The 17,689-nt window shown below is 42.0% G+C and overlaps 1 protein-coding gene across 5 annotated transcripts in view; it reads left to right on the forward strand.

Moving 5' to 3' along the window:
* Positions 1-17,689, forward strand: part of LOC132263550 (klarsicht protein) — a 91,437-nt gene that overhangs the window by 66,623 nt on the left and 7,125 nt on the right. For all 5 annotated transcript variants that reach the window (XM_059763361.1, XM_059763379.1, XM_059763396.1 and 2 more), the window contains 9 exons: positions 6,719-6,958; positions 9,366-9,506; positions 9,568-10,233; positions 10,409-10,585; positions 10,751-11,296; positions 11,365-12,028; positions 12,105-12,424; positions 13,710-13,815; positions 16,652-16,821. In XM_059763361.1, coding sequence (XP_059619344.1) covers positions 6,719-6,958; positions 9,366-9,506; positions 9,568-10,233; positions 10,409-10,585; positions 10,751-11,296; positions 11,365-12,028; positions 12,105-12,424; positions 13,710-13,815; positions 16,652-16,821 — 3,030 coding nt within the window. The remainder of the gene's footprint in view (positions 1-6,718; positions 6,959-9,365; positions 9,507-9,567; positions 10,234-10,408; positions 10,586-10,750; positions 11,297-11,364; positions 12,029-12,104; positions 12,425-13,709; positions 13,816-16,651; positions 16,822-17,689) is intronic.

A 17,689-nucleotide genomic window follows, 5' to 3' on the forward strand; every position in this document is an offset into this window, starting at 1 on the left:
CCAATATCTTATTGGATCATATTTGAAAGGCTATGCCAATTCGGTAGGCTTAATAGCTGTAATTCTCTCTTTTTTGCTCTTGTGACTAAGCGAGAAATCCTTATCAGATTCAATTGAAGAGCTTACATGCGAAAAAATTCGCTGGTAGCAATTGTGACCGTAATAATTTACATTCGCTTTAAGCCGTGAGGAAGAAACAATTTTTCACTCTGCAAAATTAGTCTGATCAAATGTGGATGTTTTATCGGTTGGCTCGAGGCTGTTTGACTCTGAGTTTTGATTTCGCGAAATCTCTCAAGCATGGACCAACCGCGCTGTTTGACTGGAGAATTTAATTAATTTATCTGTCATTGGGACATTTGGAAATATCACAAGAGAGTGAGTGTGATTTTTGTGATGAATGTGCCACTTTTTTTTGTCAGATATAAAATGGTAATATTGCAAAATTGTCTTGACCACGGGAGTCTCAATTGAGAGAGAGAATAATGTTTGGTATTTCTCGGCACAAAGGCGAGATTTCACAACTTTTTCTCTTGATTTGTCTCCTCAACATCGCATGAAATCAATTTCACTTGGCAAAATTTACCTCCGCGCGCACACGTCGTGAGATAAATTAGAATTCCATCATTCTGCGATGGTGTTTTGAGATTATGGAGGCAAAAATTGAGAAATCATCCTGCAGACAATCAAATGATGGTGGATTTGGGTCAAATAGTCATGTTTGTTTATTGTCTTGGGCGCTGTTATTTGCCTGTGTATATTTCTGGGCACCGGGAAAATTACAATGGAATTTCTATGTTCAGTTTTCTTGTGAAGTTTCCATCAAATTTCCCGCTTAGTTTGAGTTCGAAAGGAGAACATTTCGAGACTTCCGTCAAAGTGAAGAATTGCACAATTCCATCCGTCTTGCAGTGCATTTACCGCGCGCATGTTTTATTGTAAATAAACATGCAAGATTTGTGTTAATGCTTCACCACAAAACACGATGAGATTTTTCTAAGCATAATTCGAAGAATTTCTTCAATTATCATCTCCATTTAGCTCTCTTGCTGCGGCCGAGACAACAAATTAATGGTGATTAATTATGAAATCAACGCTGCCCTTTTTCCTCGGGAAGACATTTAAAGCATCTCTTGGGTGATTTGTTACAGTTGATCTCTGTGGAGGTTGGTGAAAAGATTACAACTGCGCGTTGAGAGAGAAAGAACTTGTTTTTCACGTGCGACAAAGAGTGTGTTTGGGATGGAAAAACACGCATTAACAATATTGTGGAATATCATTTATGAGAGGCAAACTCTTGAGCACTGCACTCTTAGACGGTCAATTAATTACGGAAATATGTGACAGCGACTGATTAATTCAGGCAGTGAAATTAATTAACGTCTCTATTAGCTCTTCGCCGTCTGCATTTTTTTCCTAAGTTTTACACTATCCGGTGACTCGTCATTTTCTCACGGAGAAAAATGCGTGAGCGAAAATGTTGTGAAAATGCAACAATTTCCAATAGTACACAGGTTGCTAGTGCGTATACGGGTGAGTCTTGGGGAGGAAAAAGAGGTGGGAAGTGAAACTGGCATATTTGGTTTTCCAATACTTGACTTGTGTGTGATTTTCTCCATTGGATTCCCTGTAATTACATTAGAAATATTTATTGTAACAAACGTGGTGAACAGTTTTATTGGAATGAGAGAGAAAAGTATTTTTGCGACTACGCACATTGGACTGGATTAGATTTAGCTGGATTTTCTTTGTGAGTTTTATATATTTTTTGTGCTTGTGCTCAAACTTAAGAAGCAGATTAAGCATAATTTGGAACTTTCACTGTTCAATTTATTAATTGCAACTCTGGGGAGAAACAAACACAAAGGCCAAGTTTTAATTTGTTAACTCCAGCGGCCTTTTTTCTGCCTTGCACTGCAATTACTCACAAAAGGAGGGGACGCAATTTTGTGAAGACAAACAATATGAATGAATGTGGGGAGACGTCAAGTGAGTGTATTAATTAGATTTTTAATTTGTGTGTTGTGTATTTCTTTCAAGACATTTTAAAGGTTTACCGTGTCTCTCTCGCTCACTTTTATGAACCGAAATTGCTACATTTGAAGTTTGGAGTGTCTTGCTGTGTTCTCTCCTCTAAATAATGTTATTAGGAATTAATAATGCTGTTCACTTTTACTTTTTTATTCGTAGCTGAACAATAATCTGTGGCTTGGCAGATAAAGAGACTGGAAATGGACGGTTAAATGGATTGTGGCAATATTTGATATTGTTGTTGGATTTCCGTGAGCGAAATTGGCCCTTTTATGATTCACAGTTTTTGTCAGTGGGTTTAGAGTTGAGAAGAGAGAGAGAGAAAAAATCTTAAATAACAGCTTAATTAGGAATTTAATTGAAGTAAAAGAAGGCGCGATAATCCATTTGATGGATCGTGTCAATGATGACGAGGATTTTTCCCTGCAGACAAAATGTTGTTATGTAAGACATTTTGGCTTGTTGCAATGCACTTTGTGTTGGGAAAGTTTAGATCTATACCATTAATATTCTCCTCTGTCTGCACAAATCAATGATGAATATTTGATCTCGTCCAATCATGCTTCACTTAAGCCAGTACAGTTCGTCCTGCGATAACTTCCTCAGATACACTCACGTAACAATTACACACATTCTTCAATGCACCTCATAACTGTATCATGGATGATGGGGGTTCCCTAATTTGGCACAATTTAAATTGTGTAACGATTTATGTAAATTTTCGCCGATGAGAGGCGATCTCTTCCAATTTACCGGCTATTATGGGTGTTTTTTTTCCTTGCTCTCTTCAGTGGATATATGAGAAATGAAAGTGAAATTCATGATCTAATTCTTTGATGTTGATATCGTGGAATACAATCACTTGGGAAGAGAACGTGTCGGCCCGTGTGTGTGAAGTGAGGAATGCTAATTTTATCTGTCGCATCTTTCCTCCAGTACACATTAATTTGATTACACCAATAATTTTCAATAGTTTACAGTCTAGAGAAGAGACTTTCCACCGCGACGACCACAGACGCTGAAATGAGAGTGAGAGGTTTTGTGTGTTCACTGTTGAGATTAATTGGTAACCGTGAGGATGATCTCGTGAGTTTTGGTCGGTATGTGTTGTGTGGTGAAATTTGGGTCTCGGGAAAGTGTCTCGCTTGGTGGAAATTTATGATATGACAAAATTATGTCTACTTTGCTATTTTTCCCGCAACAAAATGGCAGTGAGAGTGATTTTACTGTCAAAGCCTGCAGATGCAATCTGTGACCATCATTATAATGCCTCTCCAATTGTTCTCTAACCATAAATAATCCGCCAGGCGCGCGATGGTAAAAGATCACCCAACGCCGGGTGAATGGTTAATTGTCACCCAGAAGTGGGCTTTCTTTGTCAGTTTGCAATTGAATGGTTTGGGCAGATCGAGAAATCCTCACGGGCTCTGATATCTCTGTCGCAGGCGCGGTGTATTTTGTATGGGAAATTTACCCGTGATCACTGTCCATGTATGGCATTGTGGCTTCATCATTGTGAATTCTTTCATGTTCTTGTTGCTCTTTTCCTTCTCTCCATTTCACTGCCATTTATTGTTATTATTATTGGATGGTATTTGGCTGCTGAATGAAAAGAGTCTCTCACTTACCACACTTTCTCTATGCAACACGTGAAACATGGAAACATTTTTCCAATGATATTTCATACCGCTAAGCATGTATATATCATGGCTTCTTGGCTGGGATCCCAACGAAATTGCACATTTGTTTCTTCTGCCATTGTGTTACAATTTTCATTGGGCTTTTACCTATGAGTCTCTCAAGGGAGATTTATTGGATGCAATTGATTTTCCGTGTGCGAATGGCTTTTATGGTAATATGTCCAAAAGGTTTTACTTTGTATCGCACAGCACAGGCTGTGAATGCTAGACAGATAGAGAGAGAGATAAATACATATACTTACATTATTTTACAACCCAAGAGAAGTGGAAAAAAGTCAACATTTTGTTAACCTGTCTCACTTGACTTTTGCTATTTGCCTGTGAATTCAATGGGCGCGCGAGGGGAAGTGCATTGAATAATGGAACAAATTTATTTGGAATCATTTGCTCGCTGTTGTACAACTTCTCTCTAATATGTGTGGCCTTCTTGGCTGGGTGGAATGAATGCGCGGGGAAGTCCACCGAAATATTATGCACCGCAACCATTTTGCTTCTCCTTGCAAATACACAATTGCCTTCTTCGACGAATACGCGATCAAATGGGGATTTATTATCCATTGAGTTCTCTCTTCAAATGGTTGGGGACTTGGTAAATTGTTCACCAATGCACTTTGCATTGCACCTTTTTGCCCGCCCGCCCCCCTCCCCTTCATTGCTGGCACAAGCTTAACAACTATTATTATTCTATGCGCTTTTGCAGCGCTTTGACGAAAAAAAGATCACTCTCTTGTGGTTCTCCTCCCTCTTGTCGCGCTTTGCAATTGTGGGCTTTTCAATGCATTGGGGAGAAAAAGTGGAGCCTTCATGATAAATTACGCGGCATTCTGGGGAAATCGCACTACTGTAATTTAATGTATTTTGTCTATTGCTTCTCAGCCACACGGCCAATTGTTTGGTAAAACTTTCGAGAATTTATTACACCACTTGAAAATAGCCCAAAGGAAAGTTCTGTGCAGCTCTTTCGATATAGATTGTGTACAATTAAGCAACTGCACTGTTGTGTTAAGTTGCAATGCAAGGAAAGCAGTGAGATTGATACAGAAATACTCTGTTTTCGTGTGCTTCTGGAATGGGAGAAGTTCAAGTCAAATTCCAGATTTTACGCTGGTGCCTTTGTACAAGCTATGTGGTGGGTTTAAAATAGAATTTCTTTTGAATTATGAGGTCCATATTTTCCGGTTCTTACATGCATTCGCATGTGAGCTCGAAAGAGTTCATTTTCCCGCCCATTTCTCTCTTCCTTGTGCATTTAGCTTTTACTTTGTGGACACGATGTGTGTCTGGAGGGGAATTCACTCGTCACAGAGGCGCAAAATGGCCTATAAATTCTCATTAATCAGCATAATTTCTGCCATGGAATTTATTTGACGAAAAAGACCAGTTGACAACACCCGTGATTTTGTTCTTAATTAAATTTTTATTGCTAATTGCTGGACGCTGGCGCGGATGAGAAGGCGGGAGGAGTTTAACAAATTGTATGCCTTATTTATGATCTGTTGTCTGACGATGGAATTTTCTCGCTCCCACGCTAACGAAGAAAGTCTATTTAAGAGTGAAAATCATGTGACATTTTTCGTGTGTCTTCTGAGTGACGACCCACCCAAATATGACAGTTTGATAGTGAATCCAAGAGACTACCCACGTGAAGGCTCCATTCTCGGGGCGATTAGTGGTTGTCGGCGGGCGAGAAAGTATCGCCGGATAAACTTCTCTACCTTGACTCGGATTTTTTCGGATCACTTTTTACATCACCATATTAATTAGCAAGTCAGATTTGGGAGCTAATTACCTGTGAGTGATGCTGAAGAACTCCGGCCACTTTTGATTACACACGCTGTGTCGCCGAAGACAAGCCTTTCACCGCCACTTTGAAGGTGTGTTTCAGAATGGCACCGTCGCGAGAAGAGAATAGAGAGGATCATTAGATGAGGCTGTTGTCTCAGAGAGTTGATTACAAATGTTGCATTTGCCTCCGGCGTGTGCAAGTTTGTCTTTTGGGTGGGTGGGCAATAGAGTCAAAATCCCATTTAGTGTGTTGCGTGCATCGCAATGATTAACGGACTCCACTTAATAGTATTTATGTTCTTTTCTCCCAATGTCAGAGGGAGTTGATAAAGTGTGGTAGCTTCTAAGAACAGCACAAATCCAATAAACTATCATCCCACTTATAATGGAAATTATTTTATTTTTTGTGTTCACCTCAAAGAACTTACAATTGCAACCAAGCCTCTTCGTCTTAGCCATAAATTGCCTGCGAGGCAGAGTAAGAGGAATATTCCTGGAGAGGAGGAAACACACGCCAAAATGACTCCTTTGTCTCTCGTTTTTGTTCCTTTGAGGTGTGTCTTTCTCTCTGTGGCATTTCGCACGTGAAAAAGTGAGTGGTTGAAAATTCTATTAACTTCATCTTCAAGTCGATGGGGAAAAAATCCCGACTGAAGTGTGATGGGTCTATCCCTTGGAGCGACAATGTCTAGTTTATGACTTTTATTGATTGCTCAGTCGGAGTTCACGCCTTGCCAAATGTGAAATCTCTTGTCAGAATCTCGCGAAAATGGTATTCACACACCATTTCCACTGTCAGTGCAAATTACACACATGTTGCTTTCGAAACTGATGGCCGAGTGTGAAAGACGATAGGGAGATCATTGATTTTTTTTCCTGCACTTGTTTTTGATTGAATCTCTTGTTCGAATATGAGATCACTCACCACTCACAATTGTCTTCCAATGGACGATTGCGTGTGTGTTGTGAGTGCCTTCAAGTGGAATTAGGAGGAGTAGAAGTTAAAAGTTTCGACCTTCGGGGAGTCCAAAAATAAATGCCTTCCTATTGCCTCTGTGGACACATAATTCACGTTGAGGAGATTAAAAATGAAATAGACGTTTTGTAATTGTGATAGTAAAACGGAAATATTCGGAGAATGATGTCTCGAGATGTTGTAAATCCACAACTTATGGTTTCTCTCTCTCCTTGGCTCTTTGCAGGATTTGTACCGTGAGATTGTGTCTCAGGCTCGTGTTGTTGGTGCCTGCATCAGAACAGCTGAGAAGGAGGCGTCCGAGGAGGCAGTCACCACTGACAAGTCCACATCTCCCGCCTCGTCATCCAGTCGCCGTGGAGATGGGAATCTGAAAGGATTGGAGAGGCGCTATCACTTGCTCTATCTCAAGGCGTTTGAGGTTCAGTGCATGCTCGAGAGTTTACTGGGCCGGAGAGGATCACCGGTGAGTGTCTGAAAGTTATTTCTGTCGATGCGCTGATGTGATTATTGACTGGCTATTGGGTGGGATTCATTGATTTGTCTCAGAGGCCTTGTAGTGCAGGAAGAAAAAAGAAAAGACACGCAGACACTCTGACGATTTCCTCGATCATAATTTTTCGAGCCACTTAATGCTCACTATAAATAGAGACATGTATACATTGCTGTTCTTCTTCATCTGAACAGCGAGAGAAAGACAGAGATGATACAAGAGAAAATTGCGATAGTTTCGCTTCTGCGCTCGCGTGACGAGACATTCAACTCACAGAGGCTTGGTATGAGTCGCCTAAACTATTTCTCATTGGAATAATTAAGTTCATCTCACACTAAATGGGTCATAGAACTTTGGTTATGCGTCGCGTTCAATCTTGAGATGAGTTATGATTTAGCAGAAGAAGCCTTGTCAATATCATTTGATCGTATCAGTTGATTTTTCCTAGAAGTCTAACCAGATTCCTGTCTGGTGGTTTATAATTGAAACGCTTCTGATGGTTGGCATGGAGAAAATTATCACGTAAATTCAATTTGTTCGAAGAAATGGGGGGTTCTCAGGCATTTCTCTCCCCATACAATCTCGTGCCCTCCTGCTTTACGGTATACCACACGTCATTTTACCTGTTTCTCCGGTTCGCGATCACACGATTGTGATTGTGGAGAGTTGTGGCGAGGTAGGGAAGACAGCATAGCCACTAAGAATTGACACGAAATATCGACAAGAATCGCGATAAGAGAAAATTGTTCAGGTGAATTGAAGAAATGCTGCCTTGCAAGCGAAATTGTCTCGAATTTAGACTTGAAATTTAATTACCTTGCAATTGTTTGTTGCGTGTGTCTTGAGATTAATCAATGGTTCAAGACTAGTGGCTCGAATGGCATGAGAGAGGAAAGGTTTCTTTTTTTGTGTGAAATTTAATGGGTGGCTTTTTCTATGGAATTAGGGTCACAGAGCAGCAATTCCCTCTTCCTTTGCCAATCCGCGAGCACGCGGTGATTCTCGATGCTTCGCGACATTCACTCTTCTATGTGGCTATTTGCACTATATATTTCCAAGAATGCGAAAGAGGACGTAATGTCGATGTGTTGAGAGAAAGAGAGAAATGGTGTTAATAGATTACACACTGTTTCTTTACACAATCAATGCGTAATTAATTACCCTATTCGCGATAATTGAGTTTGCATTTATTATATGATAAAACACTTGTATAGTTTTGCCGACTAATTTATGTGTCTCACAGAAAAGAGGAAATATAAAAAAGGGAACAAAGTGTGGTTGTGAATTGTAAGGAAGACAGAAAAAAAGCGCCGTTTCATTTTTAACAAGCATATACAAGAAGCTATTAAAAATCGTCTGAATTACTAATTTTTCCACAATAAAAACATTCATTTGAGATAATGAGTGATATTTTCGAATGCTTCTTATGTAACATTTACAGCTCTGGCAAATATATAACATTGTCTTCCTACCCATAAACAGTTTATTCGCGAATTTTTCTCAAATGCCTTTTCCATGTTCGACCGCTTTGTTTTGTAATACGATTGGCGAGAGCAGCAGCGGTGATATTAATTAGGCAAATTGGTAATTTTCACTGGAAAATTGATTGATTTGTCGGCTACTGGGCGAGGCTGTAAAATTTGTAATAAATAATTCATGTAAGAGGTTTTTCTTATCTAATTTTAATGAGAGAAATATATTTAAAATACAAGCTTCACTCCCACGGGTATCAAAGAGAGTCAAGCATGAGAGAGGCGAGCCGTAAAAGAGTCGCCCAATGAGTTAAAGAGTGAATTTATCGTAAATTTCTGTATAACGTAATAAATTGCCATGGAGTCTCTCTTCTCCATTGCAATTGAATATGTATCTGGCTGTGCTCAATGGGAAATAAAAGCTCTTTTCCTTCCGTCTGGAAGGTGGCTATTCGAAGAATTGGAATTCAATTTTAATAGTGAAACTTTAATGTCTCTCAATTGTGAGGCGCGAGAGACTTTGATTGAATTCTCACATCACACCACAAGTTTCTCGACCTTTTTCCTCTTCTTCCTCTTTCTCTACACATATCTCTGGCTGAATTCATGTCTATTGGATTGAAATTGGAATTTTTTTCACTCATGGCACAAACCATTGAGGGTCTCACTCAATATGTGGCTTTTTGTGCCGTCCTTTCTGCACTGATAACTCCCCATTTATACATGATTGCGGTGCTAAATGGCAAGGGCACGCAATAATGCTAAAATCGAGTGGCTCAAATTGTATGTCTGGGTGTATTAATCGCGTATTTGTTCTCGCTGCTTTTGCCATGAATCAACATTTGTGCTGCCGACTGATAAATGGCATGAGAATTTTCGTGAATTCATGTTTTTGGTGTTTTTGACAGAGTCCGGACGTCTCGAGATCGCAGTCAGACACTGATGAGGAGCCCGTGGCCAAGCAGGCGAGATTGAGCAGCTTATCTTCAATCTGCGGATTCAACTCCAGGCGCTGTCTTTACCAAGATAACGATGAGAATCGCTCTGATGTGAGTATATGCTTAGCATTTCTTGGATATGGTGTTCAGTTGATAACTTGAGCTCTTGCAGGATGAGTGGGGAAATCCTCTAGCTCAGGCGGCCGGATTCGAGGCTGACTCTGAGGGGAGTGATTGTGAGGTGACGCAGAAGCCCACAATTAGTTCCCTGAGTTCCAACAGCAACTCAGGAACGCCCTTTTCCTCGCTCACACTGCCGGACATTCAGCTGCAGCAGCCGACAGCTCCAGCGAGTGACGCGAAAGTTGATCAGGCTGTGGGAACAATGGACACAGTGGATACCGTGGATGCTGGAGAGATGACAACGACGCTCGTCACGCAGGTGATGGTGGCCGAGGAGAGCCCCAAGGCGAAGACGCCACAGAAGAGATCACGCAAGGTGGACATCTCGAAGTTCAACAGATCCAATCGCAAGTCGAAGAATTGTGCCATTTTCTACTTTCGCCACCTGGACACGGATGGCGAGCAGAAGGGATTCTCGGGCAGTGAAGCGTTCAAATCCAGTGAACCGTCTACGGATGAAGAGTGGTATTACACAAATAATGGTGCTGCCGAGGAGAATAATGAGACGCAGAATGGGAATCATCATCATGACGATGAGGAGCCAAATCACACACTTGTTAGCTCGCCAGTGATTCCCAGTGCAGCTGACACAATCGAAGCCAAACAAGATTGTGTGACGCCAGTCGTGGAATCGACCACGAAGCGAGCAATCAAGGTGAGAGTCGCGCGCACTTGCGAGATTGAGTAAGATGGACATGATTTTTGCAAAACTCACACACTCACACACACAGTCTGCCTTATCTTATCGCAATGCTTGTGTTTCTCTATTTTCGTCCCACGATAAGAGCACATAGAAAACTTTTTTTTCTCTCTCTTTTTCCGCCCGGCAGTGCTCCAAGGAATCGATCCATCAACTCGTGCTGGATGCTGAGAATCTCATTCGCGAGGAGACCACGAAGAAATCGTGCAGCGCTCTGGCCGAGGTGATGCTGATGTCATCAAGTTCTTCGTCACGTCGCAAGTGTGAGAAGAAAATGATGCACAATCCGAAAATAAAGCGTGTTCAGGTGAGTGGAATCGAGTCAATTGTGGTATGTCAAGTTCACAAAACTCTTGCCTAAGTACATCCGGATCACACGATGCAAATTTTATTCTTCTCACGCTGAAGCTTTTTGACTTGTGTGCAATGTTAATTCTTTAGCATTTATGCCCTGTTCTGTCTTCTCCTCTAGGAGTGGCTCGAACACCAGCCAACTGACGTGATGGCCAATCCACCCTCTGTGCCGACAACAGACTGCGAGGCTTCCGGCGAGTACACGGAGAGCGACCGTGAGATCACGGCCCGTGACTCGGACACATCCGAGGGTTTGGCAGACTCTGTGGCCACTTGCCTGCAGGGCGGCGAGGCGAACAGCAACTCTCAGGCCACATCGACGGAAGTGATTGGAGGCTCGGCCGAACCCTTGCCGACGGGACAGCTTGAGATTGTGACACCGGGCAGTGTATCAGTGTCGGGACGAGTTGTGATGCGAGGAAAGCGTCGGAACTCAGACCGACCCTGGTCAGTGTCGAGTCTCTCCCAGTTGACCCAGACGATGGGCAAGAGAACGGTGGTGATCAACAATCAGCTGGCCACGTTCTCAATCAGTGAGTCGGCGCTTCACACTCTTTCGGCACCCTTGACGCCAGGTGGTCCGGCAACCGGTTCCATTGGCAATTCCGACAGCAAGAGCTCACTGAAGAAACACCGGCGACTCCGCATGAAGAAGCGATCCATTGTGAGTATCCCGTTTTGTGCACGGCGTGTAAGTGTAAAGTGGATTAATAATGTGTGTGCACTTTGCAGGGTCGGAAGAGTGACTCGGGGTCAGATGGAGCACCTGTGAAGTCTCTGGTGAAGTCCGAATCATTTTCCGGGCAGTCCAACTTTGTGCAGGAGCAACTTTCTCTCTTGACCATCTCGCGGAGGGTGAGACAGACAAAGTCCACGAGTTCGGAGATGGAGAGCGAGGAGGATGGATTGGCGAAGCCAACCTTCCGCCTTGGCTCTGTGACGAATGTCTTCCCTAGCACAGCGTTGGCGCCCAATCTGGGCTCTCTGGCTGCTCTTGCCAACTACAATGGTGCTTGCATAGACGTGCTGAAGACGCACGTGTCGGAGGATCTGAGCTCAGAACAGGCGTGGGATAATTACCAGGAAAAGTACAACTCGGAGAACTACTCTGAGGGACTGGATTCGGACGCCGCCAGGCGTTTGCTGGAGTTCGGCGATGATTACAGGAACTTTCTGGACTCTCAGTCAGATTGTTGCTCGTCTTCACTGTCGGCAGCGAACAATCTGGACTCCTTGTCACCACCGCGGTACAGAAAGCAGCTCTTCAGTTCACCGGATTGCAAATCGCCGGCTGTGCTGGAGACAAATGCACACGCCAGTGAAAGTAATGCGATCCGGAGACGTCGTGCGCTTGAGTATGCTGAGTACGAGCGCAGGAGGAGACGCTACTCTGATGGTATTTGACGATTTGTTTGCGGATTCCCCGGGAATTTTCACTAAAACTGTGCCTTTTGTTGTGGTGCTCTTTGCAGATCGGAGAAAGTCTTTTGAGTCGTCACACTCCTCGTCGAGGCTGTCGCCGAAGAATGGCAAGAGTGGATCTCTGGGCGGCTCCACGGATGCTGTAATGCGCCGGAAGCAGTCGGAGAGCGATAGTTCGGCGAAGAGGCGCAGCGGAGGACGGCTGAGCGGGTCCTTCCGCCCACTGTCGTCCACGTCGGAGTCTTCGAGTGGCGGCAGTGACTCAGAGGCCGAGGTGGAGATGCGCAATCTGCTGTCTCAGAGCCGCCAGCGCTTGGAGCACACGGAAGCCCTCCGCGTGCGGCGCCACCTGCTGCGTCCGGAAGACTATGTAAGAATGCATTGCTATCGATTGAGTAGGAGGGCTTCCAGGTGGACCCAGTTAGTGTGTAGATATCGCAGAGGGAGGGAATCGCAGCTGATCTCGTGGGAGAGTGAGGTGGTCGCATGGGACGATGGTAGATCTTTCTTTCTCGGGTACCTTATTCTCCTCCTTGTCCTCACGCTCTACATTAGATTGCATCTCTTGTGTTTCTGGTGACTAAAACCCCCGCCACTCCCGAGTGCTTTCCGTGTGTGAACCTCTGAGGAAAGTCTCGCGGAGTTGCAATTTGTTTTCTCAAGTATTATTAACTATATTGTAAAAGGAAGACAGAGAGACAGAGAAATTCCACTTATAACCGAAGGGATTCCAATGAGATTATTTCTTTATAATAACCTGTGATGGAGACTTTTTGTTTTGTACAATTAAATACACAGCATTTTATCAATTGGTTTTTTTTTGTATTTCTTTTGCTTCTCGCGCGCAATTTGTATCACTTTTGCAGAACAAAGTGTTTATCTTTGCCCATTGTTTGAAGAGTGATGAGAATTTTCAAGCATTGCATGTACGTACAATCTTGTTTCTCTCTATTTGCACATCACTTTCGCTCTTCTCTATCAAAAGCCAGCAAATTAATAATTTATTGCACATAATAAAATTGTCATGGATGATGTTTTTTTATGATTTCAATTCATCACATTTATATATTTACCCGCTGAGATCTCACTTAATCCATTAAGAGTGACTTTTCAGTCACAATGCAATTGTGTGTGAAGTAAACTAAAAAAAAATAAATAAATTTCACCGCAAAACTCACTTTGAGATAATTAAAATGTTGAGTTGTAAAACGCTTTGGGGTGGAGGCGTATTTTACACAAGAGTAACCGAACGCATGAAGAGCTGCAGGACAGTCAATGGAATTTTTTTGTAACCAAATTTAATATTTAAGTTCAATGGACTTTTAATTAATCTAATCTCGTGACCGAAATGCAATTTTAGAAACTTATTTATTATTTTTAATGTATATTTTGTGTGTTGTTTTTGCTTTATCTTCTAATTTTGTTTTGTTGCATTTCCAAAGTGAAAGCTTTTGAGTGGTTTTTTGAGAAAATGCGAACTGATATTTATTATTTTAAAATGCCTAACTTTCCTACATGCATGACGCCATCCGGTCACCCTCTGTTGTGTTTCTGTAACCGTGAAATTTGTATGGGAGAGAGCAAGATGAAGCAATTGAGGAACGCCGGGTGGCAACAGCATTGACTAATTCATCTCTCTGTAATTGATTTTGCAGGCGGAAATAATAGCCACATGTCGTGACAACGTACACTGCTTGGAGGCAGTTCTGCGGGGCCCCAGTGTGACGGTTCTGTCGACATCGCGCTGCCAGGAGACACGAGGTAAGTCTGTCGACAGTCAGGGCCGATGCTGCGCCGCCTCAATCGCCAAATTCACTTTGATTCTCGTGCGGAAAGTGCTGAGATTTCACTGGAATCGTGATCTCTTCTCGCTCGCAATGCACTTGAGGGACTATCTCGCATGCCTCCTTCTCTGGCTCTCGTCCACGCCTCTCGGTTGCCTGCTCAGGCACTTGCTGAAGTTTTAATTGTGATACAAGTCCAATAAAATCACACTTTTTCTCGTTACACTTTGACTGAAGGTGTCTTGGCTAAGTTGCATGCAACTTTCCTGGCAACATTTAGTTTCATCGCGATCGCAGAGAGCTTTTCGTGTCTTCGTGTAAAAAGTGCGCTATTATCGCAATTGACTTGGTGTTTGTTTGGAAAAGAAATGTGCACAATCTCATACGCTTCACTGATTTCTTCATAACACTCTTTTTTTGCCTCCTTCTCACAATAAATTACATTTTTTGTTTGCTTGTTCGTCTCTTTGGGTGTTTATTTTTAAAAATACCATCCCATACTCAATTGCTGCAATACAGCCACGCGGGGAGAGAGTGAGAGCACACTGAGAGGTAGAGCGTCGCGCTCTCATAATTCCATGAGACGCACGAAGTCTTATAAAATGTTCAAGTGCGGTCTTATCGCAATAGCATTTTTCTACACGTAGGAAAATAGTTTCAACCTCAATTTTTCTACTCTGACCACACAAAAATCGACTGAATGTCGACTTTTCTCATCTGTTTTCCGGCTCGAGTGGGTGGAAGAATGTTGCTTGTGATGAGTCTGTGGGCATAATTGTTGGATTTATGACGATATTGTAAGTGAAACAGGCGCGTTTCGTGGAGATGAAGTCTTGTGCAATTGTGTAACACATTGGCATTTATGGGCATCACAGAAACGGGATCTTGACGATATTCTTGTTCACCTGTCCTGCATTTCTTCTGCTCTCTTTTCCTCATGTGGTTCACATTCTTTTTTTCCCCTCTGGCGCACCTTCGAAGTTATGGTCAATGTTTGAGTTCACGTCGCACAAATGTGAACTCCTTCGAGCGCTGGCATGAAAGAGAAATAGTAAATTGTAAATGAGCGTGTTGAATTAATAGCGCTAATAAGCGCTATGAAATAGTGGAGGAGGGATGCCATGTGTGTGTGGAGACTTTGAAGGTGGCTCAACGTGCGCGATCAGTTCACGAGCAACTCCCGGGCGGTTTGGACGCCCAATTGCTTGACACTGATCTTATTTTGCACTCTCGCGAGGCATTAATAGCTCTTGTTTGGGTCTATTTATACTGAGGGTTTTCTGCATTAGGCGACAAGTGTGGAAAAAGTCAGTGAGAAAAGACGGAAAGAAGAATGTGAAATTGCAAGAGAGGCCTTTTTTCTGTGACATGTGAAAGCTTCGCGAAAAAGTGATTAAATGTTTTTATTGTTTTATAGTTTTGCAGAGTTTGTGGAAAGGTGGTTTTCAACCACTTTTTTCTCTTCTGTATTTCTATGCTAATTTTTCTTGTCGTGGTATTTGACACGGCAAAAGAGAGGCAAAAAAGCACTCAAGTGGGCTGTTGTATTCTGTATATTGATTATAATTGACACAAAACGGGGAGTTTTGTATGCAAAGTGCGGTGAATTTGTTAGAGTAGCGATTGAAATATTGAGAGCTGAAGAGGAGAAGAAGTGCAAGAAAACTGTGTTAATTGCTGTGCTGGTGCAGCATTTTGAGATTTCACATTGAAAATCTTGCCAATTTTTCCGCTCAAGTGTGACTGAGTTGAGCTCAATGAACTTTTGCACAACACAAAACATCAGAGGCAATTTGTGAACTCTTTGCATACACGAGTGACTTTTCGTCTTAGGAGAAAATCGCGCAAATCACAGCTGTTTCAGTGCAGTTCCGTTTAGTTGAGGGGAATTTCTCAAATTATATATTTCTTCTGTTCTCACTGTGGTAGAATGTTTTGTTACATCACTCGTGAAGTCACTAAGCAACGCGACTGAGTGTTAAAAATAAATACACAATTCACTCAAATGCAGAACCACCGACGTTGAAACAATAGGAGTTTATTTGCCAACGCATAGAATCTGAGACAAACAGTGAATAAATTAGCGGCTGACAGCCGAAAAAAAGCACGAGCCGAAGTGAACTTAAGCCACTGATATTTATCAAAGAGAGGAAGTGATTTTCAATGGTGTAACTGTGAGTGCGGTGTCATTAAGGAAAAATGGGTGTTGAAGTCGCTGTGCAAACAGATGATGTCAGTGAGGGTTAGTGTTTGTTTTACAACTCCATTTCATGTGACTTTTACATGAGAGTCTCGCGCCCACTGTGTGCTAAAATAGCACAAAAGTCACAAAAGCTAATCAATAAGTGACCCTGGCCGAGAAAGGTGATGAGTTTGGGTCACACCAACATGTTTCACTGCGTGAATGTGTGCGGAGGAAAAGCAGAAGCACATTTCTTTGAAAGTTCCTGCAAAATTTCCCAAGAATTCAATTGAGTCTCTCTATAAATGTCTAATCAATAAATCGCCAATACAGTAATTATCATTATGTCGTTATCACCCAATCATCCGCGCATGAATTCCTTAAATTGTCAATCTCTTCAATTATGTCTAATGACTCTCTCTCTCTCACGCGCCGTGCAAAAAAGCGGTCGTGCTGAGATATAAAAGAAGGTATCGGCATTGCAACTGAGAATGAACGTGAAGAGGTGCATCTAATAAATTATTTTCACCATTGGCATGAAGTTCAGCAGTGATTCAATAGCATATTTATCGTCTATATGTCGTGCAATTAATTAATTTTCACTTTTTTATCTAATTTCCAACCGCCACAGAATTACTTTCATCATGGGAAAGTCTGCTGAATTGGAGTGAAACCGCCTCAGTTGCTCGTCAACTGCAAGAGGAGATGTCCGTGCTGAAAGGTGCTCTCAATCGTATTGGGAATCGTGCTCTTGTCCTGGACTCTGAGGCCGCTATTCAGGATGCCATTGAGGAGTTGCAGGTGAGTCTCAATGACATAAATCATTTCATTTTGTGTGTTACTTGAGTGTCTCTGCTGAGTGATTGTGTGGTGAATAGTGTCTCGGCTGAGTGAATTGTTGGGAAAATAGTTTTAAAAATAACTCTGTGAAATCTTAGGGGGAAGTGCAAACTAAAAATAACGCTTCCTAATTACCACACATTGACCTTAAGTTTTGTGATTTACTGATTTCACCGTGCAATTAAATTTCACAGGCGATTTATTTCGTGGTATTTTTTATTGTTTTTCAAGCAAGAAAAAATTCACACAGGAAATTTATTATCTCTTTCTCGCGTTTCAATTCTCAATCAATATGCAAATTTAATAGATTCTCTAAACCTTTTTTATGTGCTTTTCTGCCAATTGATTGGTGAAAGGATGATGAAAAATGATTGAATTATTCAATTCGCATTTATATTGAGAGAGATCCGGTGATAGTTCTGCAATCATGCCTTAACATATTTGGGGTATTAAGCATGACTGTTGCAGCGTCAGATGTTATTTATGACTTACGATTGACAAATAATTGTCTGAAAGGAGATAAATTTGGGGACACGGAGGACTGAAATGATGATTGTCAGTTTTGGGGTGGGTTGAAAAGAAGGGGCGTGAAACATTGTCGATAATTCAGCGTTAAATTCCAATTGGAATTGTATTAAAGACAATGTGGAGAGCGAAGTATAAATATCTAGTGTGTGTGTTATAAAGTTTAACAAATTCACATTGAGAGCACCTGCTTCACGCTGTAGTTGAAATTTAAGACAAAGTTGAAATGATTGGTTCAAATTTCATCTTGCCATTGACGATTGAATTTCATCTGCAATTCCGAAGGCGATCCAGTTTGTTTTTC

Source organism: Phlebotomus argentipes, unplaced genomic scaffold (assembly GCF_947086385.1).
Source record: "Phlebotomus argentipes unplaced genomic scaffold, Phlebotomus argentipes genome assembly contig_2, whole genome shotgun sequence".
Classification (NCBI taxonomy): Eukaryota; Metazoa; Arthropoda; class Insecta; order Diptera; family Psychodidae; genus Phlebotomus; species Phlebotomus argentipes.